General features: G+C 48.3%; 1 protein-coding gene across 1 annotated transcript in view; it reads right to left on the bottom strand.

Moving 5' to 3' along the window:
- Cfap77 (cilia and flagella associated protein 77) overlaps positions 1 to 18,502 on the bottom strand; it is a 117,840-nt gene extending 99,338 nt beyond the window's left edge. Inside the window, exon 1 of the mRNA XM_052181992.1 lies at positions 18,081 to 18,502. Coding sequence (XP_052037952.1) covers positions 18,081 to 18,275 — 195 coding nt within the window. The 5' untranslated portion in view covers positions 18,276 to 18,502. The remainder of the gene's footprint in view (positions 1 to 18,080) is intronic.

Here is an 18,502-nt window from a genome sequence, read left to right on the forward strand (position 1 = left end):
GAAAAGTCCTGCGCTGGTGGCCATCCCACCTGCTGTTCCCAGGATTACCCTGTCACTTATCAGTATAATGACAGAGCATCACAGCCCAAGATACCACCTGTGAGGCAACAGAACCCAGGGGTCCTCCGGGTCTGTGTTAAGTGCCTTCAAACACTGCTCTTTCTCTGGGCATTCAAGTCTGATTAACACGCAATATTGGGCTTTATCAAACAGCTCAGTATCCTGTTACTAACAACCCCATTCTACTTGAATCTAGCTGTGTCCTCTTGACTTCTCTTTTGTGTCCTAGACTGTTTAGGCAGAGCAGGGGTCTGATGAGGGGCCGTGACCATGGTTTCAAAATCCTTGTTTGGATTTCCTCATTAAATGCTCAAAAAGCACAGCAGGACCCTGCCTGTAAGCACTTCCACTGCTACAGGGTACCAAGAGAGCATGGTACCACTGATGTGGACTGTGGGTAAACGGCACAGAACTACAAGGGGCTTGGTGAGGCCAAATGCAAATGCATAGTCTCCACCCACCTGTGTGCAAAGCTGACTTCCCCCTTCCTTCACAGAGAGCCTTTCTTTAAGTCTTAAGATAAAAGGACCTTAAGCTTGAGTTGAAAATAAACCTAGACGTTTGTAGGAATGCCAAGGCTACTGTTTACTAGGAAACAGTCTCCCAGGTACTCATTAAACCGTCTGTTTATTCACTCATTCTGCATTTATTGAGCACCTACTTTATGCCAAGCGCTGTAGGCACAGGAGGTGCAAAAATCAAGACGACGCAGCTTCTGCCTACAAGGTACCGCTCAAAGCAGATTTTTAATGTGATGGGAAGAGCAATGAGAGAAATGCAGGTTAGAACATTACAACTGCCAGTGCCAGGGTGCCTAAGACAGCTGAGAGCAGGAAAGAATGCAGGGAGAGAGACCCAGCTGGCTTTTACAGGATGCCTGAAAAACAGCACCATGAGCCCCAGAGGGCACAGTTCTGGACAGAAAAGCCACGTCAGGCATGGACAGCAGTCTGGCCACTGGAGGGTGACTGGCTCATGACAGCAGGGTGCTTATCCTGAGTGACAGTAGTGTGAGGTTTAAAGTCCTGCAACACAGGAGTGCTGGGAAGGGAATGGACTCTCTATCACTTCTATTCAAGGGTTCTGTAACCACAGATTTAACTTCTCACTGATAGAAAATATCAAGGCCTGTCGTGAGCATGAGTAGACATGTTCTTCTTGTCCGTATTCCTTAAACAACTATCTACTTAGCGTTTACATTGTATTAAGTATTACAACTAACCTAAATATTATTTAATAATTTATTTTTATTTTATGTACACTGCTGTTCTGCCTGCATGTATGTCTGTATGTGAGGGTTTCAGATCCCCTGGGACTGGAATTACAAACAGCTGAGACAAAGTTGTGAGCTGTTGCATGGGTGCTGGGAATTGAACTCGAGTCCTTTGGAAGAACAGCTCATGTTCTTAAACACTGAGTCATCTATCTCTCCAGCCCCTGATATCCTTTAAAATGTGTGGACGATCTAGGACGATGTGCAGCTTAGCTGGCAAAGTGTTCGACAAGCATGCACTAAGCTTGGATTACATTCCCAGCACCCAGTAAAGCTAGGAATGGTGGCACATGCCTGCACTCCAGCACTCAGGAGGCGGAGGCAGGAGGATGAGAAGGTCAGGGTCACCCTCTGTTACATAGAGGGCTCAAAGCCAATCTGAGGGACAGGAGACCATGTCTAAGTAAATAAGTGGAAGTGGCAAGCCACCAGCACAGCCTCCCTGGCAGAAGAAGCAGATGGGGGCAGAGGGACAGGTGCCTGTAGCCTTGAGTGTGCCTGGAAGGAGCCTTGCTACCAGGACAGCCACAGTGTCCCACCCTTCCTTTACAGTCTAACACAGTTGCTCTCTTCACACACACACCAGAAGAGGGCATCAACTCCATTACAGATGGTTGTGAGCCACCAGCTTACCATGTGGTTGCTGGGATTTGAACTCAGGACCTCTAGAAGAACAGTTAGTGCTTTTAACCACTGAGCCATCTCTCCAGCCCTCTTATTTTTTTTTTTTAAGACAGGGTCTTACTTTGATGCCCAGCTAGTGTAGAACTCTGTAAGCAACCCAGGGTGGCCTAGAGCTCAAAGAGATCCGATTGCCTCTGACTCATGAATGCTGGGATCAAAGATGTGCAAAAATGTCTCCTCAAGTCACTTGCTTTTCATGAGGATTTTGCCTCCATTGCCCTCCCCTGACCCCTCCCCTACCACTGGCTCCCTTTCTCTTCTCAAACAGGACCTCCTAACCTTTATTTTTGAAATATTTGTATTTATTCTTTGTCCCGTGTGAAATCAGGTGACATATGTCTTCCCATTGTGCCTGTCGCAATGACTTCCAGTTCATCCATTTTCCTGCCACCAACATGACTTTATTCATCCTGACGGCTGAGGAGTATTCTGTGATGTGTATGTACCACATTTTCTTCTAGTCATTTGCAGATGGACACCCAGGCTGATACCATAAAACGGGCTGGAAATGGGTGTGCAGTGTCTCTGCACCAGAATGCAGACTTTGACTCCTCTGGGTATATTCTCGCCTGCATGTATGCTTGTGTATTTCATGAATGCCAGGTGCCCAAGGAAGCCAGAGGAGGGCATCAGATACCCTGGAACTGGAGTTGCAGGATGTTTTGAATAGTGGATGCTGGGAACTGAACCCAGGTCCAACATAAGAGCAGCCAGTGCTCTTAACTGCTGCTCCTGCTCATCTGCAGCTCCTGTTCTCTTGCCAGCAGTCAGGAATGCACAGGAAGTCCTGATGGAGCAGATGGGATTGGGGCTGGGTTGGCACAACAGGCAGAGGGGGATGGAGGAAGGGATGCAGGCAGCCTGCGCAAACACACAGAGGTGCTATTGTGACGGGAGCAACCACAGTCGGGGAGATGGCCAGTGGCTGAAGTACTGGGCACACCAACATGAGGACTGGGGCTGGGCACACAGCACCCGTGCAGATGCTGGGCAGGAATGGCAGCCACCTGGAAGCTAACTGCACTAGGAGGCCAGCTGGACAGCTAGACTGGCAGAAATAGGCTCTGGCTTCAATTAAGAGAACCTATCTCATTGGTGAGATTGACGAAGAGTCCCAACTTCAACATCCACCCAGCCTCCACTAGCACGACCACTCATGAGAGCAGACATACACGCATGAACACACACCATGCACATGCACATGCACACAAGTTTTATTTTTTCTTTTGTTGTCGTCGTTGGGTTTCTTGGGTCTTGTTTGCTGTTTCCTTTTTAACTTTTGAAACAGGGTTTCACTGTGTATCCCTCCCTGGTTGTCCTGGAACTTACTCTGCAGTCCAAACTGGCCTTGAAATCACAGACATTCGCCTGCCTCTGCCTCCTGAGTGCTGGAATTAAAGGTGTGAGCCACCACTGCCCAGCTTTTAGCCTTTTCTCTCTCTCTTTCTTTCTTTCTTTCTTTCTTTCTTTCTTTCTTTCTTTCTTTCTTTCTTTCTTTCTTTCTTTCTTTCTTCCTTCCTTCCTTCCTTCCTTCCTTCCTTCCTTCCTTCCTTTCTTTCTTTTTTTAAAAAACCCACCGTGAACAGGGTGAAAGGAAAGGAAATCTTATTAAGCCTCCTTGTCCCTGTCCTTGCAGCGCGGAGGATTGGGGGGGGCGAGCACAGCTGATGCTCAGAAATGCCACTTCTGAAACACCCAGCCCTGGGTGAGGCTGACCCATCCGAATTCTATTCTCTAAAGTACTCTGCAATCGGAGATAACTCTGTATCAAGCTTTTTCTAACGATGAGTTTCCCCATTCTTAGCCAGCATCTCCTTTCTATTTAGATTAATAACTATGTGATGATCACCCTCGCCGACTTAGATGGTGTCATCTGAAGAAATTATGGGTCTCATTCATCTCCTGTTCCCCCTTTCCCTCTGCCCTCCTGGAATTATTCCCGAAGAAGAAACCAATTAATAGCAGCCTGACTGTTCTAACGCAGCTCTCCGTACAGTGTAGCGATGCCTAATGGAGTTTTAATTTCCCCATGGTGAGTCAATATTTACTTTAAGAAAGAAAAATGTCACCATAAACCACTGCCCCCAGTGAATTTGGTAGCACAAAGGGTTAGGCGGGTTGTTTGGTTTTGTTTTGTTTCTTTTTTCTTTTTTGGCAAACAGGGATGGAGAGCCAGAAGGTTTGGGGTTTGGGGTGGGGTGGAAATAAGGGGTGCCACTTGAACAAACACAGTTGTAGAGAGGATGGCAGTTATTAAATATTTTGCTTTGCAAATGTAGATGACTGTCAGGAACTCAACGACAGTTTAAAGGGCCTGAAAGGAAGTCGCTCCAATACAGAAGGGCCATAACTTATTCTGGCTTTTTTTGTGGGGAGCCGAGGAGAGGTGTATTTTGGACAGTCCCCACATGAAGTCATTATGACTGTTTCCCACCTTTTTCCACTAGGCTTGCATTAGAACAAAATCCTACCTTTTTACAAAAACCCATTAAGACTTTTCAGGACTGTTCCAAGAGATAAAGTTCAGCAATCCTCCCTCTTAGTGAGCCTGTCCAGAAACGATGTAACTCATTGCACTGAAAGACAGTTTCATTTCCCAACTCAAAAGCTCTATGAAGAATCTGCCTTACCAAATGAACATTGTATACGGAACTTGTCACAATCCTTTCTCCTGACACAAATAAAAGCTAACTCTGGCTGGCAAGTATGTAAAACAGCCCTGACAAGGTAGCAAGGAGAGACAGAGACACATACAGATTTTGATGCTGCTTTAGAAGCTGAGGGGAGGAGGGGGTCCTGGGCAGAATGACTGGCCGGCTTGCCAACGTTCAGGTAGCAACTGAACAAGCCACTTTCATGTAGACTTTTCAATGGTATAATGACCCTACTTCTAATTAGCCAAAACATGACAAAAATCTCAACTTTTACAGCAATAAAAGCTGCCAGGGAGAAGACCACCCAAGTGACAAGGCTCTTCATTCAAAAGTTTGCAGGTGCACAGGGTGGCTGTAATTATGAGTTCTGGGGGAGGGAGGATTATTCTGAGTGTATTTAAAAATGAACAAGGTAAAAGATCACCCTCTCTTTAGATTTGTGCTGGTGGCAGTGGCTTTCCCCCTATTAAAATTGTTGATTGAAGGCTGTTATCTGTTTATTATCCCCAAATTACATTTCTGTTCTCTTAGGGGCTGTGGCCTTAAAAAAAAAATTCACATTCGGTGTCTAGTTAGTAACAAGAAAAGACTCCTAAAACTGCAATTTCAGAGGGAAAAAAACCCACAAGCAAGAACCCCAGATTGTACCTCCGAGTCCCCAAAGGCATCAGGCTTCTTTGTTCTGCTAAGAAAAATTAACCTCAATCTCAGCTCAGGGTCCCTAGGTTGATTATCATAGTCATTTAAATACTGTAATCTCATTTTCATCCTGGGGATAAGGGGAGGGGGGTGCTGAGAAGGGATTGGGGGGCTGAGACTGGGAAGAGAAAGAGAGCCAGGGAGGGGAGAAGCCGGAATAAATTTATCTGACAAAGGGATCGTGCCTTTCCACGTACAGAACCTATTTCGGATCCTTCCACTTGATTGGAAAAGTTGATGAAGTTTAAATGAAGCAGAATTAGAACCTCAGGCTGCCCGAGTATTGACGGGGGAGCTTCGCAAGAATGTGCAATTCAATAGCCCCAGTTTGCGCAGAAGACAAGGAGAAGCCTAAATGGCATAATCTTCAATCGCATCGAACATCCACACTGACAAGGCAGGGTAATGAGTTAGGCCAGATCAGGCCTGTTGGTTAAAGAAATTAATCCCTCCTGCTGCCCAGAGACAGGCTTTGATGCCTATTGTGTAGCCCGGCCCAGTCTATCTAAATGGAAACTAACCGAGAGGGCCAGCGCCCGCTTTTCATTGCTGGGACTAATCTGATAACAATTTGCTTTCTCTGATTAGGGAGATAGAGAGGAGGGACCCTGTGTGGGAGAGGAGAAGCAAGGCATCTTCCCTTTGAAAGGGTGAGGCTATCCCTGGCGGCCCAGATAGAGCTGTTGCTAGAGACATCCCAGCTTCGGCCCAGCAGATACACCCCCAGGTCCGGGCTTCTGTGGGAAAGCAAAAAAACATGCCAGCCTTGGGTGATGCTGAGTTTCCTCTTAAAACATAAGTGGTGTCACTGCTGGTGCAGACTCTGAAGGGGGTCCCAACCTGACCCGATGTTCTTTACCCAGGTGACTGCCCTCCGGTGCCTTTGTTTCCTTCCCAGGTACCCATGTTCATGAAACCCAGCTTCTCATTTCCGCATTTCCTATAACAAGCGAGCTTCCTCTTCCTCTTCCTCTCAGGCATCCCATCAGTCCCTTCTGGACAATCCCAGGGTACAGGCCTTCTCCTTCTTCCTAACTCTTGCATTTCGGCCACAGCTTCGTCCCTATGCAGTGGCCTCAACAGTATTCATACGCTAACACTGTTTATCTGCCCAGTCAGCTCAGACCCTTCTGAGAGCTTTCTGCTCCTTCTTCATAAAAAGAGGCCGCTCTGTAACAGATCCAGACCTCGATGAGGTCCTGCTGCATCTTCCTGTCCCATCAGGACAACGGCATCTCCTTAGGTACCAGGCAGTGACACACAGGGCCTGACAAGCTGCAAACTCACTCACAAATGCCAACCCCGGCATTCGTCCTCTGTGTGACCTTGGGAATGTTAGCCTTTCTGAGTTCAAAATATGGACTTCCTAGAGCTAAGATGACGGGTATGAAAGATACAATACTGAGGAGTTGGTGTGTGCAGCTCAGTGGCAGGGCACTTACTTAGCTTGGGACACCCTGAGCTCTGTCCCAACACGTGTAAAGAAGGAGGGTGGACTGGAGAGATGGCTCAGCAGTTGAGAGCATTGTCGGCTCTTCCAGAGGTCCTGAGTTCAATTCCCAGCAACCACATAGTGGCTCATAACCATCTATAATGAGGTCTAGTACCTTCTGGTTTGCAGGTCTACACGCAGGCAGAACACTGTATACATAATAAATAAATAAATCTTTTTTTAAAAAGGAGGTGGCGGGAAGGCCATGAGTTTGGGTACATTTGTGTGGGAGACATACATAGAAGGTAGCAGTGTGCAGTCACCTAGGCAAGAGATGCCAGGGCTGTGTTGGTACTGTACCTTTGATGGTAATACGTGTGCGCACGTGTGTGCGTGTGTGTGTGTGTGTGTGTGTGTGTGTGTGTGTCCACGTGCATGCGTGCATGCATGGAAAAGTCAGAGGCAACTTGAGGGAATCAGTTCTTTCTATCTATCCTCCTGGCACCTGGGGATCAAAGCTGGGCCTTCGGGTTGGATGGCAAGTGCCTTCAGCCACTGCACAGGCCTTGATGATATCCCTCAAAGTCTTAATAAGCATAGCAGGAAAGGATGGAAGAGAGGGAGGAAGGGAGGGAATGGCTCGATACTTGAGAGGCTCTTGATAAATGGTAGCCATTGCCGTCCCTAAATTCTTCTGACTTGGTTTATACATTGGTTGTGGGCTGGTGTTTCAGAGTCCCCACTTTGGCTTGAAGTCTGGCTCCTCTGACTTTTAAGCAAGCTGTGTGAACTCTGTAAGCCTCAGCTTCCTGTCTGTGAAGTGGGAACAGTAAGACTGCCACATTTACAACTGTTGCAAAGGCACAAGGGCCAGGGTGTGTCGAAGGGCCGGTCTGGCTCAGCATGGAGTACTCTACCACAGCACTGCTGTTACCAGAACCAATGGTCTCCAGCCAAGAGCTCAAGGCTCTGGGCTCAGCCTCTTCTGAGAACTCCCACTCTAGAAGAAGCCAAACCCGGGAGCATCCTGCCACAAGGGCTGCTGAGAGGGCATAGGGGCTCAGGAACATGGGGTAGATGCCTGCTTTCCTTTTGTTAGAAGAGTTTTTAAAAGATTTACTTAAGCCTCTGAATTCATGCCTACTGGGTGCCTCTAGAGCAGGCGAAAATCTTCAGTGACAGTTTACAAAGCTTTAGAAGCAACCAGTGCGCTCAGCCCAAAGGGACCCTCAGAATCTCTCCAGAAGGTTCTCCCAAATTGCTGGAGACATTCGGAGCGTTTCGGACTCGGGCTTGCGTTACTTTCTGGACCTGGCTCTGGGAGCTGTGGATTCTGCATCCTTTATTCCTTAGCTCTGGGCTCTACGAGTCTTTCCAGGCCTAGACTTCCTGCACAGCCATGCCCTAACCCTTTCTGTCCCCAGAAGCTAGTCGTAGCCACCCTGTCCCCCTTCTGCTCCATGGCTCCAGGTTATCCCTGAATCTGCTTTCTCAAAACCTTTTTCTTCCTTGGCCTCACACGATCTCCTCTCCTGAGTCCCCAAACACAACGCAGATACCCACTCTTCTCAAACATCAGTCTTAAAAGCCTAGAAGTGGGTCTAGCCGCTGGTAGCAGGTCCCTCATCACCCTTGTCCTGAAGAATTCTGGGCCTACTGTTTGTTCTCCAGGGCCTCATGAGTTGTCTGGTGCAGAAACAATAGCCATCTTGTCCTAGGAGGTGCGGCTGGTGGACAGACAGCTAAGGACAGACATTTGGAATAACATTATAACATTTGGCAAATGGTTGAGCAGGCAAAGTTAGTGTGTGCCCAGGGAGGCTGCCAGGGAAGAGGAGGTCACTGCAAGAATCAAGATTGACGAACAGTGAGTGATTTACAAGCAGACCATGTGCTAGCTCATCTCTGGGGTCCCAGGGTCAGGCACTCCTAAATCAGAGGAAGTGTGTGACACTTAGTAAATGAATGGCACCTTACCAGGAGAGGAATGAAGGACTCCCTGGTGTAACTGTCCCCACCACACATATACGGTCCCCTCTCCTGAAACACTTTCTCCTCCAGTCAAAACTGACTTACTGGTGTGGTGACTAATGAGGTCCCCCCGCCCCTGCCCCCGCTTCAGCCTAGGGCCTCTCCCAAGCTACTGAGCATGACTTCTGCATTCTGTCAGGGTGGCTCTGTCTGGAGAGTGCTTGCCTGGCATGCACAACGCCCTGAGTTCAATCCTCACCCAAATAAAATGGAGCTTTGTAGCACGTGCCTGTAATCCAGCACTCAGGAGGTGAGGGCGAGAGGATCAGGCATTCGAAGCCATCCTTGACTACATTGTGAGTTCAAGACCAGCCTTGACTACTCGAGACCCGAAAGAATAAATTTCACAGGGATCCCCAAACTGCCTTCAGAATCCGCTTCTGTTCTCCCCGCTCCAGCTCCCAGCACTTCCTGTAAGACGTCACCTTCCTGCTGCCCACAGCCCTAAGCAGAGACCCCCCACATCCTGTCCGCCCCTGCGGTATCTTCTAAGCCTCTGCTGTCACGTCTTGTCTGTCTTCTGCCTATGACTGTGAGCTCCACAAGAGCAATGCCAAGGTCCTGTACCCAGCCCTGTGCCAGATGTGCAAGGTATTTCTGGGAAAGGAAATGTTGGCTAAAGCGGCGGATGAATTAATGTGCCATTTTCTACCGCCTCCTTAACAGCACTCACGGACTCAGAGTGGGCTTCCCATCCTTCTTGCTGGGAACATCTGCACAGCTCTCACTATCTCTGTCCAGACTGGACTCTCCCCAAGTGACCCCTCTCCTGCCCACACCCCTGAAGTCCAACTCACTTGACAACCCCAGCCCAGCTGTTCAGTCCTTTCTGCTCCTGCCTGGACATCTGAATCTGGCGCCTCCCTCTCCTTTCCCTCAACCCTTTTTTTTTTTTATTTCTGCAGGGCTAACAGTGGAACCCAGGGTCTCACAAGCTAAGCAAGTGTTCAAACACTGAGATCCACCCCAGCACCTCAGTGTCTGTGTCCTTAAAAGATCTGCTAGGAGGCAGAGGGAAAATAGAAACACAATGTGGCAGATTTCAAACAATGACACCTTAAGGTGGTAACATGGCCTAACTTACTCTAGTCCACAGAAATGAATCCACACAGCCATTGGCAGGCCAGCGAGAGAATGCCTCAGCCTCTCTCCATGCTCTTTGGGAATCCCAACTATGGGTGAGGGCTGGGGCATCCCAGCATCTGCAAACTGGTATGTTTTCTGGAGCTATAGTCCAGTTCAAATGTTCTACTGTCACGTACAAAGGACCAGCCACCTGGCAGCAGTGTGACCATCCACACCTTGAAATCAAAGAGCTTCTTAGGGTGTGCTTTTAATCTCTTAGACAAGACACAAAGGATGCTGATCGACACAAAGAAACTTAGTGTGCATGCTTAGTGTGCATGCTTCTGGGGTCTCCGGCCTCCTGGATCTGTATTGTTTGGTTCCTAGAAAAGATCAACACTCCCTCTTTTCGGGTCATTACGGATTTTCTGCAATCCTTTTGACAGACCCTTCCCCCTTGTGGGTTTGTTCGTGCTGACCTTTGGGCTCACTGACCCGTGTCTGTTTCTTGACCCACCCCTGATGTGCCTTCAGATTATTGGGTAGACCATTACAGCTGGTTTCCTTATAAAGCCCGTTCCTGCTTCCCTGCAATGTGGTATTTAGAGCCACAATGAAACTGCTGTCTCTGCTGTGTGGTGCCCGCCCACTACGAGCTTAATTTTCCTATGCTGCATCAATCCTGTGTTTCAATTCTTAACTTAGTTCATGCAGAGCGAAATAGGATCCGGGGAGTCGGTAAGGCAGAGATGTGAAGCTTACACCCCATCAGTGATTGCTCAACAAACCAGTCTCTCTGCTAATTAGTTTACTTAATGAGTTATTGAGCCACCTGTAAGATGGCTGAAAAAAAATTTTTTTTCTTAAATTGCAATGTGGGCAGGGATTGAGGAGGACAAGCTGCAGACAGAAGCATCTCTAAGGGAAGAAAATAGACGAAAGGGAGTTTCTGTGAGTTGACACTGGGTTTCTGAGAGGCCGTGAGGAGTTGTGAACAAGCCAGCCCTCTGCTTATGGCTTTTCTGTCAAGCTTCTCAGCCTCGGAGTGACTTTGGAGACTGACTCCTCGCTGCAGGTGGGACGGTCTGGTTTCACATTTTGACAAACCAAATAGCATCCATGACGTCCGTCCAGTAGGCAGGGACTGGCCCCACCTCCTCCTCAGTTTCACCTAACCAAAAAAACAAACAAACAAACAAACAACAACAAAAACCGGCTCCAGAATATGCGAGCCCTGGAGAGTCTGTTGATCTCCAAAGCACGTGTCGCTGAGTGAAACTGACCTCAGTTGAGTGCCATCAAGGCCAACTTGATGGTTTCTGTGATGGAGTGTCCCATTTAAACCAGTCTTCATCAGAACCTGGACACATGGGGAAGGTAAGTCCCAGTAATGGTCCTCAGGCTTAATCAGGGTGTACTGTCAGCTTTAGAGTGGTAGAATGACAGATGGATTGAGTGACAGTGTCAATCACAGCGCACAGTGACACAAGCCTAAGTACTTAGTAAACATGTCTCATTGTAAGCTCTCTGGGCTTAGACTCAACAGACTCAATGTTATTTTTAGGTTAAAAAAAGTATGGGTGTGGACCTGTGTGAACGTACCCCATGTACGCAGGTGCCTGAGATCAAAAGAGCCAGCCAGTCAGATCCCTGGAGCCACCCGATGTGGGTGCTTGGGAACTGAACCTTGGTCTTCTATGAGCTCCTGGTGTGTCCTCTGAACCGCTGAGCCATCTCCCCAGCCTTTAGCATTTATCTAATGTCAACAGCCAAGAACACAAGGGTTACCTTAAGGACCGTGAGTGTTTGTGGTTGGAAAACCAAGCATTTGCTTTTACCATGCTTTCTGGGAACACCCATGGCTAGCCACAGCCTGCTGATCCTCACGACTGTCCCATGACCAGGTGCCAGCTCTGGTCTCCTCACTGAAGGAAGAAACTGAGTCTCAGAGGTAAGCCCCAACCCCACCCACCAGGGGTGGCAGAAGTCACTGTCCTTTCCCTCCATGGGGGAGCTGAAGTTTCATATCTGCCCAGCCAAGCTGGATTGTCCAAATAGACCTCATTTACACAGATGGAAGAACTTTAATGAGGAACCAGGAGGCAGCTGCATTTAAAGTTGAACTGTAATCAGCGGCAACAGAGGCTTGGGAGGTTAGTTTCCTTGATGTTTGTTTGTTTGCAGCAAACAATGAGAGTCATCACAGTTACTATATTTGCTAAAACCTGCCAGAGGCCCAGAGGTTGCACATCCTAAGTGCCGTGCTCCCCATCCTGAAAGCAACTTTTTAGGGAGGAAGAAAAGTCCAGTAGGCCCATCACTGGGTTTAAGAAATCCAAGTCTCAAAGGCTAGGCCAAAGCTCTGTGGCAAGAATGGAAAGTCTCAGATTGAGAAAGGCCCAGTCTTCCTTAGTTCAGACACATTTATAAGTATCCCAAACAAGAACACAGCTCTAACAGTCCAGACCGAGACCCAAAAGCACACAACATATTACAGAACCCACATTAGCATCTCTACAGAGTGCATTTAATAACATTTGTTTTCTTCTTAAACTTTTAAAATATGGATGCTTCAAGTGAATGATTGGTATCTACTTATTTTATGGGACTGGAGATGGAGTTGGAAATTCACACACCCTAGGGACAACTCTATACCCCCAGTCTAGATACATTTTAAAAACAGAATCAGTCCTTTGAGGAGACCTCCAAAGCTTCTGGAAACCCTAGAATGGTTTGAAAACCACTGCAATAGAAAACAGGTTTTGAGGCCTGAGATCGACCGTCCTGATGGGTCACCACTTGAAGTGCAAACATGATAACTTGAGTTTTGTCCCTGGAACCTCACAGAGGAAAGAGAACTGAGTCCTGAAGGGTGTCCTCTGATCACCACATAAATAAACAAAACCAGAAGAGCCTGAGTTACGGAGCAATCAACACTTGGGTCCAGAACATTCTGGACTGCTAACTTGTCCACAGAGGTCTCAGAGACCTCCCTAAAGGATCAGCCTTCCCTTCCAGCCCAGCAGTGTTCTGAGGGTCACATGACCACAGGGTGGCTGGGTTTGGTAGGCAGAGCCCCGTTCTGAGGTCTCCTCTTCATTCTTGTACCTTCTTGTGCTAAGAAATAAAGCAGGAAGGTGGCTGTGCAGCTAGGCCAGACGGTGAGGAGCCGGCGGCCAGGCAAGAATTCTCTCTGGGGCGGCCAGAGATTTGGGCTGTGTGATTTGACCTCATTCTCCAGTCCCTGAGGGACTGAGGCATCATCCAGCTGGAAGGGGGCTTTTATTTAAAACAAGAAAGGGGACAGCCATGCCTTTTAAAAGACAAGTTGGCTGGAGATTATAATCCGGGCCGGCTCTCAGGAGGTGGAATGGGTGAGTCTCTGGGGCTCCCAGGCTGGCCAGCCTAGCCTACTTAATGAATTCCAGGCTAGCAGAAGCCTGTCTAAAAAAAACAAGGTGGATGGCTTCTGAGAAACAAACACCTCAAGTTGACCTCTGACCTCTACACATGCACACACAAACATGAACACAGGTGTGCACAAACGTAAATACACATGCAGTTGCACACATAAAAGAATGAGGAGGCCGGGCGGTGGTGGCGCACGCCTGTATTCCCAGCACGCTGGGAGGTAGGGGCAGGTCGATTTCTGAGTTCGAGGCCAGCCTGGTCTACAGAGTGAGTTCCAGGACAGCCAGGGCTACACAGAGAAACCCTGTCTCGGAAAAAAAAAAAAAAAGAATGAGGAGGAGGAGAAGAGGAGAAGAAGAGAAGAATGAGGAGGGAAGAGGGAAAGAGAGAAAAGGGGAGGAGGGGGAAGGGAGGAGGAGAGGGTAAGAATCGGGAGGATGGGGAGGAGGGAGAGGAGGAGGAAGGATCTGAGAGAACAAGAATGGATAAACCCACAGCAGTGCATCCCACCCAGGCTGTACACAAGGATAGTTTTTAATTCCTCTCTAACATTTCATTTCCTCCTATTACACTGTAATTGAATGTAAAGGACCCAAGCAATCACAGCCATATTCTCCTTGGCAGACAAACCACACACAGTCTTTTCCCACCATGTAATGAAAACATGGGTATCTTTGTGCCGCCCGGCTTTGGCCGGTCTGCCTTCTTAATGCCCATCTCTGTCTCTGCGCTTATGCTCGTCAGCATTAATATTTATTAGAGGCATTAGGCTATTAGTGGGCATGGTGCGCCTGCCTGGCTTTGTAGAGCATCCAATTTGAACACACTTGCTCTGGATAAACACTTCCCTGTGCTGGCAATGGTGACTCAGTGAAGCACCGAGTCTTATGAACTAGAACTTGAGTTGAAGTGAACAGCCCCTAATGCTCTCTGGAAGGGTGGAACATCTCTCTGCAGACAGCTGGTTTCTCCGGTCTCCTCACCCCTGACATGGCCCTACCTCGGGCTCCCTTTCCCCAAAATTGGATGTTCTGGGCTTGTAGTTCACTGGAAAACTCAGAGGAGGTGACCTGTGACAGTACCTGACTTATTTTGTGTGTGTACCTGTGTTTTGTCTTGTGTATGTCCCTGTTTGTATCTCTGTGTGACTCTAACCCTGTATGATTCTGTGTTTGCTTTTTTATCTGTGTGTGTACCTCAACTCTCCAGCTAAACCCTAAGAAAAGTCCCTGTGGGCAGAGGCTGAGTTCTGAACCTGTTTCTATGCACCACCCCTGCACACCACAGCTTAGGATGGCCCTAGGTGTCTAATAAACATTTAAGAAGTTAGTTCTTGACTCTTGTCAAGTCCTAAGAAAGTATTGATCACGTCTGCAGGGGTGCTGAGTGAGATGATGCAGGGATTGGATTCATTTGTGAACACTTCCTGACTGCCTGTTATCAGGATATGACAAACCTGGGGGGCCTTTGATTAATTAGTCGTGACTTGTGGGCAAAACAGCATGAGGTTGTAAGTCAGGAGACCAAATACCAGGTCACACAGGAACACTCCAGGATGAGCGCCTTCCCCTGGTTGGAGCCCCCCCCCGCCCCCCCCCCCCCCGCCCCCAAGCCTCCCAAAAGGAGATACATTTGATGTCAGCAAACTTCCTTCTAGTCTCAAATGCTTGATTCTATGACTTTATCTTACAAATGTACGCTCTTCTTATTTGTGACATAAACCCCCACAGGAACAAAAAAACAAAGTCGGTAATAAATTATGAAAAAAATCAGGTGCCCTGATCATTTGTACGTTCTGAGGGTGCTGGATCCAGTCAATCCCACCCCTGTACTGCAGCCTGCCTCTCTGGGGTGACAGAAGATTCAAAGCTGTCAGTGAAGCAAACTGTGCAGTCTCTCCCCGTAATTGTATTGACAGGATATCAGCCGAGTTGCTGCGGTGGGAAGGGTATGCTCTGACAGGTTTTGTGAGGGAGCCTGGAAGGCTATTGTGGCAGGGTTCTATGCTGAGTCTCTGGATTCTAGGGAAATGAGAATCAAGCAGGGTGAAGCTAGGTTCTTTCTCAGTTTAATTTTAGGCTTCCCAGAGTTGCACAGGAAGGAAAGCTGGCTGACTGCACATCACTTGACAATAGAGGAGCCCTTGCCAATGAAAACTATTTACATTATTTTTTGTGGTTGCATAAAACGCCATCTTGACTCAATTAATTGCCATTAAATCAGCAGTTGGCTTGGGTTTCAGGACGTGACCAGCTGCTGAGTGGTTATAGATAAACACCTGCTAGCAAATCGGACATTTCTCCGTTTCCTCTGGTTGCTGTGGCCTCTCAAAATTGAATTCTGAAGTCATGGTTTGAACTGATGCAGATACATTCTGGCAAATTCCATGGGTGGAAAATACTAGCGTTGGGTTTGTCCAGTCAGTGTCTCTGCATTTGAAGTAGAAAATGAAGGAGGAGGAAGGAGAGGAGGAGGAGAAGAAACAAACAAACAAACAAACATGGACCCTACCCGTGAGGGAGTCAGGTGTGCGACAGCCTTCCCATACGGTAGAGTAAATATTTCCAGGGTGCTGGATTCCTCGCGTAGAGATGTATTCCTTCAGGCCCAGGAACAGACAAGGCTAAAATACACCTCAGTTCCCAGTGTTTCCCAGAGACCCAGATCCAAGAGCACCCACATGATGAGGAAGCTATTCACCCCAGCAGTGGGACCAGCAAAACTGGCCACTCCTTTAAAGGAACCTACAAATCAAGCTCAATCAAAATGACAGAACTGTATGCATATTTTTTAATGTTCTGAAACCCTAACTACTTTTAATATTTCCATTTTCTTTAAATCTCCCCCACCCCGTGTTTCAGAATTCAATTTTTCTTTACATAGAGAAAGCTGTGCTGGGCTTTTAGGCGTGGCTTTTAAGCCAGCTCTGCCAGAACCTGGCGGCAACGCCTTGCAGACATTTCTCCATGCACTGGTTTATAAGGAATATCTGCAACAGGGAGCAGCCGTCTTCTTTTTCACATTCTCTCTCTGCCAACCTTTCTACAGGCTGAGTTTTGATGGAAGATCTTACAGGAAGGGGTAAATATTGAATGCGGACATCACCATCCTAACAGCTAGCTGAGCTTCAAACACTAAGGACAACTGGAGAAAAGACTGCCCCCTGCTGCCACTGTATGAGAGTGTCCCAAGCCCTGTCATCGAGGAGCATCAGGACGTGGCCCCTGCCATTGCTTACCGGGGACCAGGCAGCCTGAAAACAGAACCCGATTGGTGGATCAATCATCACCCATATTTTTAGAAACATGATCATGACTAAACTCCAGCTCTAGAAACAAGCATGGAATTCCTCTTGAAGACTGTTAAGTTAGTGCCACCTACAGGCCAAATGCTGTCCTTGATTAAGCCAAGGAGAAAGCAAACGGGTCGGTATTCACATAATGTATTTACATGGATTGCAGTTTATACTATATGTCTACATACAAACGCTAAACATATAGTGAACAATATATAACATATGTCTGTGCTATACAAGTGCATGCAGATATACATATATGTGTCACCTAGAGTGAACGTTACACAAGAATTCGCTGTGGAAGTGACTCTATAATGGCCTTCCTCTCATATTTAAGTGGGAAAGAGCTGCACACTAGTGACACCTGGTTAAAGCAATATTGGACTTGATGCACCAGGGCAGGGGGATATGGAGTGGGGACTGCCCTCTCAGAGGGACTCTTCGAGGGAGGTCAGGGGTCGTTGAAGGGCAGTATTTGGGAGATAGATAGATAGATAGATAGGCAGAAGCAATATTGGAAAATTATCATTACAGCCATTGATAGGCCATACTTGATTTTCTCCTTGGCCTAAGGCAGTGAATTCCAACTGTCTGTCCCCCAGGTACATGCTGAGATCAGGAATCCAAGAAGTAAGCAAAACCTGTTCCACTGTGGAAACATCTCAGAGAGGCCAGTGCTAAGAATGATGCTGCACGGGTTCACTGTATCTAGCTTCTGCTTCCTAGGAGCTTTAATTATCCCAGAAAGGTCTAATTATATAGGTCTGCCTATATAGTCAGAGAAACCATCAGAGCGCCCATCCCTTCCGGAACCTGGGAAACTGAGCTCAATTTTTAGAAACACACTGCCCTCTAGCGGCGCAAGATAAATATGCTTCACTAAACTTCAACTTCTCTTTTTCTGTCTCCCAGCAAGTAAACAGGCCACGTGTAGTTTTCAGCCAGGCAGAAAAACAGACAAAAGTGAGGGGCATCGGCACCGAAAAGGAAAGTGCTCTGTCTATAAATACTGCTCCTACGCTAGTGCCCTCCACGCCTCGTAGAGGATTTTGATTCCCACACCTCTGGCACACTTAGGATGGTGATGTGATGCTTCCGCGAGAGTCCCAGAGCACCTGCTGCAGAGTAGACCAGAGGTACTGGGAATGATGGGTTTTAGGTGGCAAGGGCATGGATGGGTTCCTGAGACCTAGATGTCTATCACCCTGTGGATAGATCGAGACCCATAGAAACTGCTCTGTCTATATTCTTTCCCAGTCGTGGGAAAAGACCCCGCTGACGTGTGCCACTTGAGGATACTGAGGTTCCTGACATTCAGGACTGGCTACGACTGCAGAGGGTCCAAGCCTGTTCCACCCAGAGCAAGTTTCCAACACTGCGCCCAAACTCTGGGCCCTGAGGCCCGAGGGTTCAGCAGCTGGAACCCATCGGCGACTTCGGTGCCCGCGGAGGGGACGATCGCGCCCGGGCGCTCACCTTGACAATGAGCGGATTCTGAAACATGGAGTCACGCACGACCCCCAGCCTTTCGTTCTCCATGCCCGGGCGGATGTCGACCACTGTGAGCGGGCGTCGGGGCGGCGGGCAGATCTGGCTGACCGTGCGGTGCACGGGCTGCTTCTTCTTCTTCCATCGCGTGAGGTCTTTCCGGGGTTTCCCCGGATCAGGCATCCTGGGGTCTCTGGGATCAGACCCTGGCTGCAAAGCCCACAGAGTTCTGTGCTGTCTGAGGACCCCAGCCCCGAGTGAGCGCGCGCTCCGGGCTGCACCACGAGCACCCTGGGGTGCACCCCGCAGCAAGGCAGGCTCGGGAGCAGAGCGCGCCCACCTGCGGAGCCTCCGTGGAACGCTTGAACCCTGCCAGTTCTTCAGAGTGATTTGGGCACCACGCTGCAGAC

The sequence above is a fragment of the Apodemus sylvaticus genome, chromosome 5, assembly GCF_947179515.1.
Source record: "Apodemus sylvaticus chromosome 5, mApoSyl1.1, whole genome shotgun sequence".
Classification (NCBI taxonomy): Eukaryota; Metazoa; Chordata; class Mammalia; order Rodentia; family Muridae; genus Apodemus; species Apodemus sylvaticus.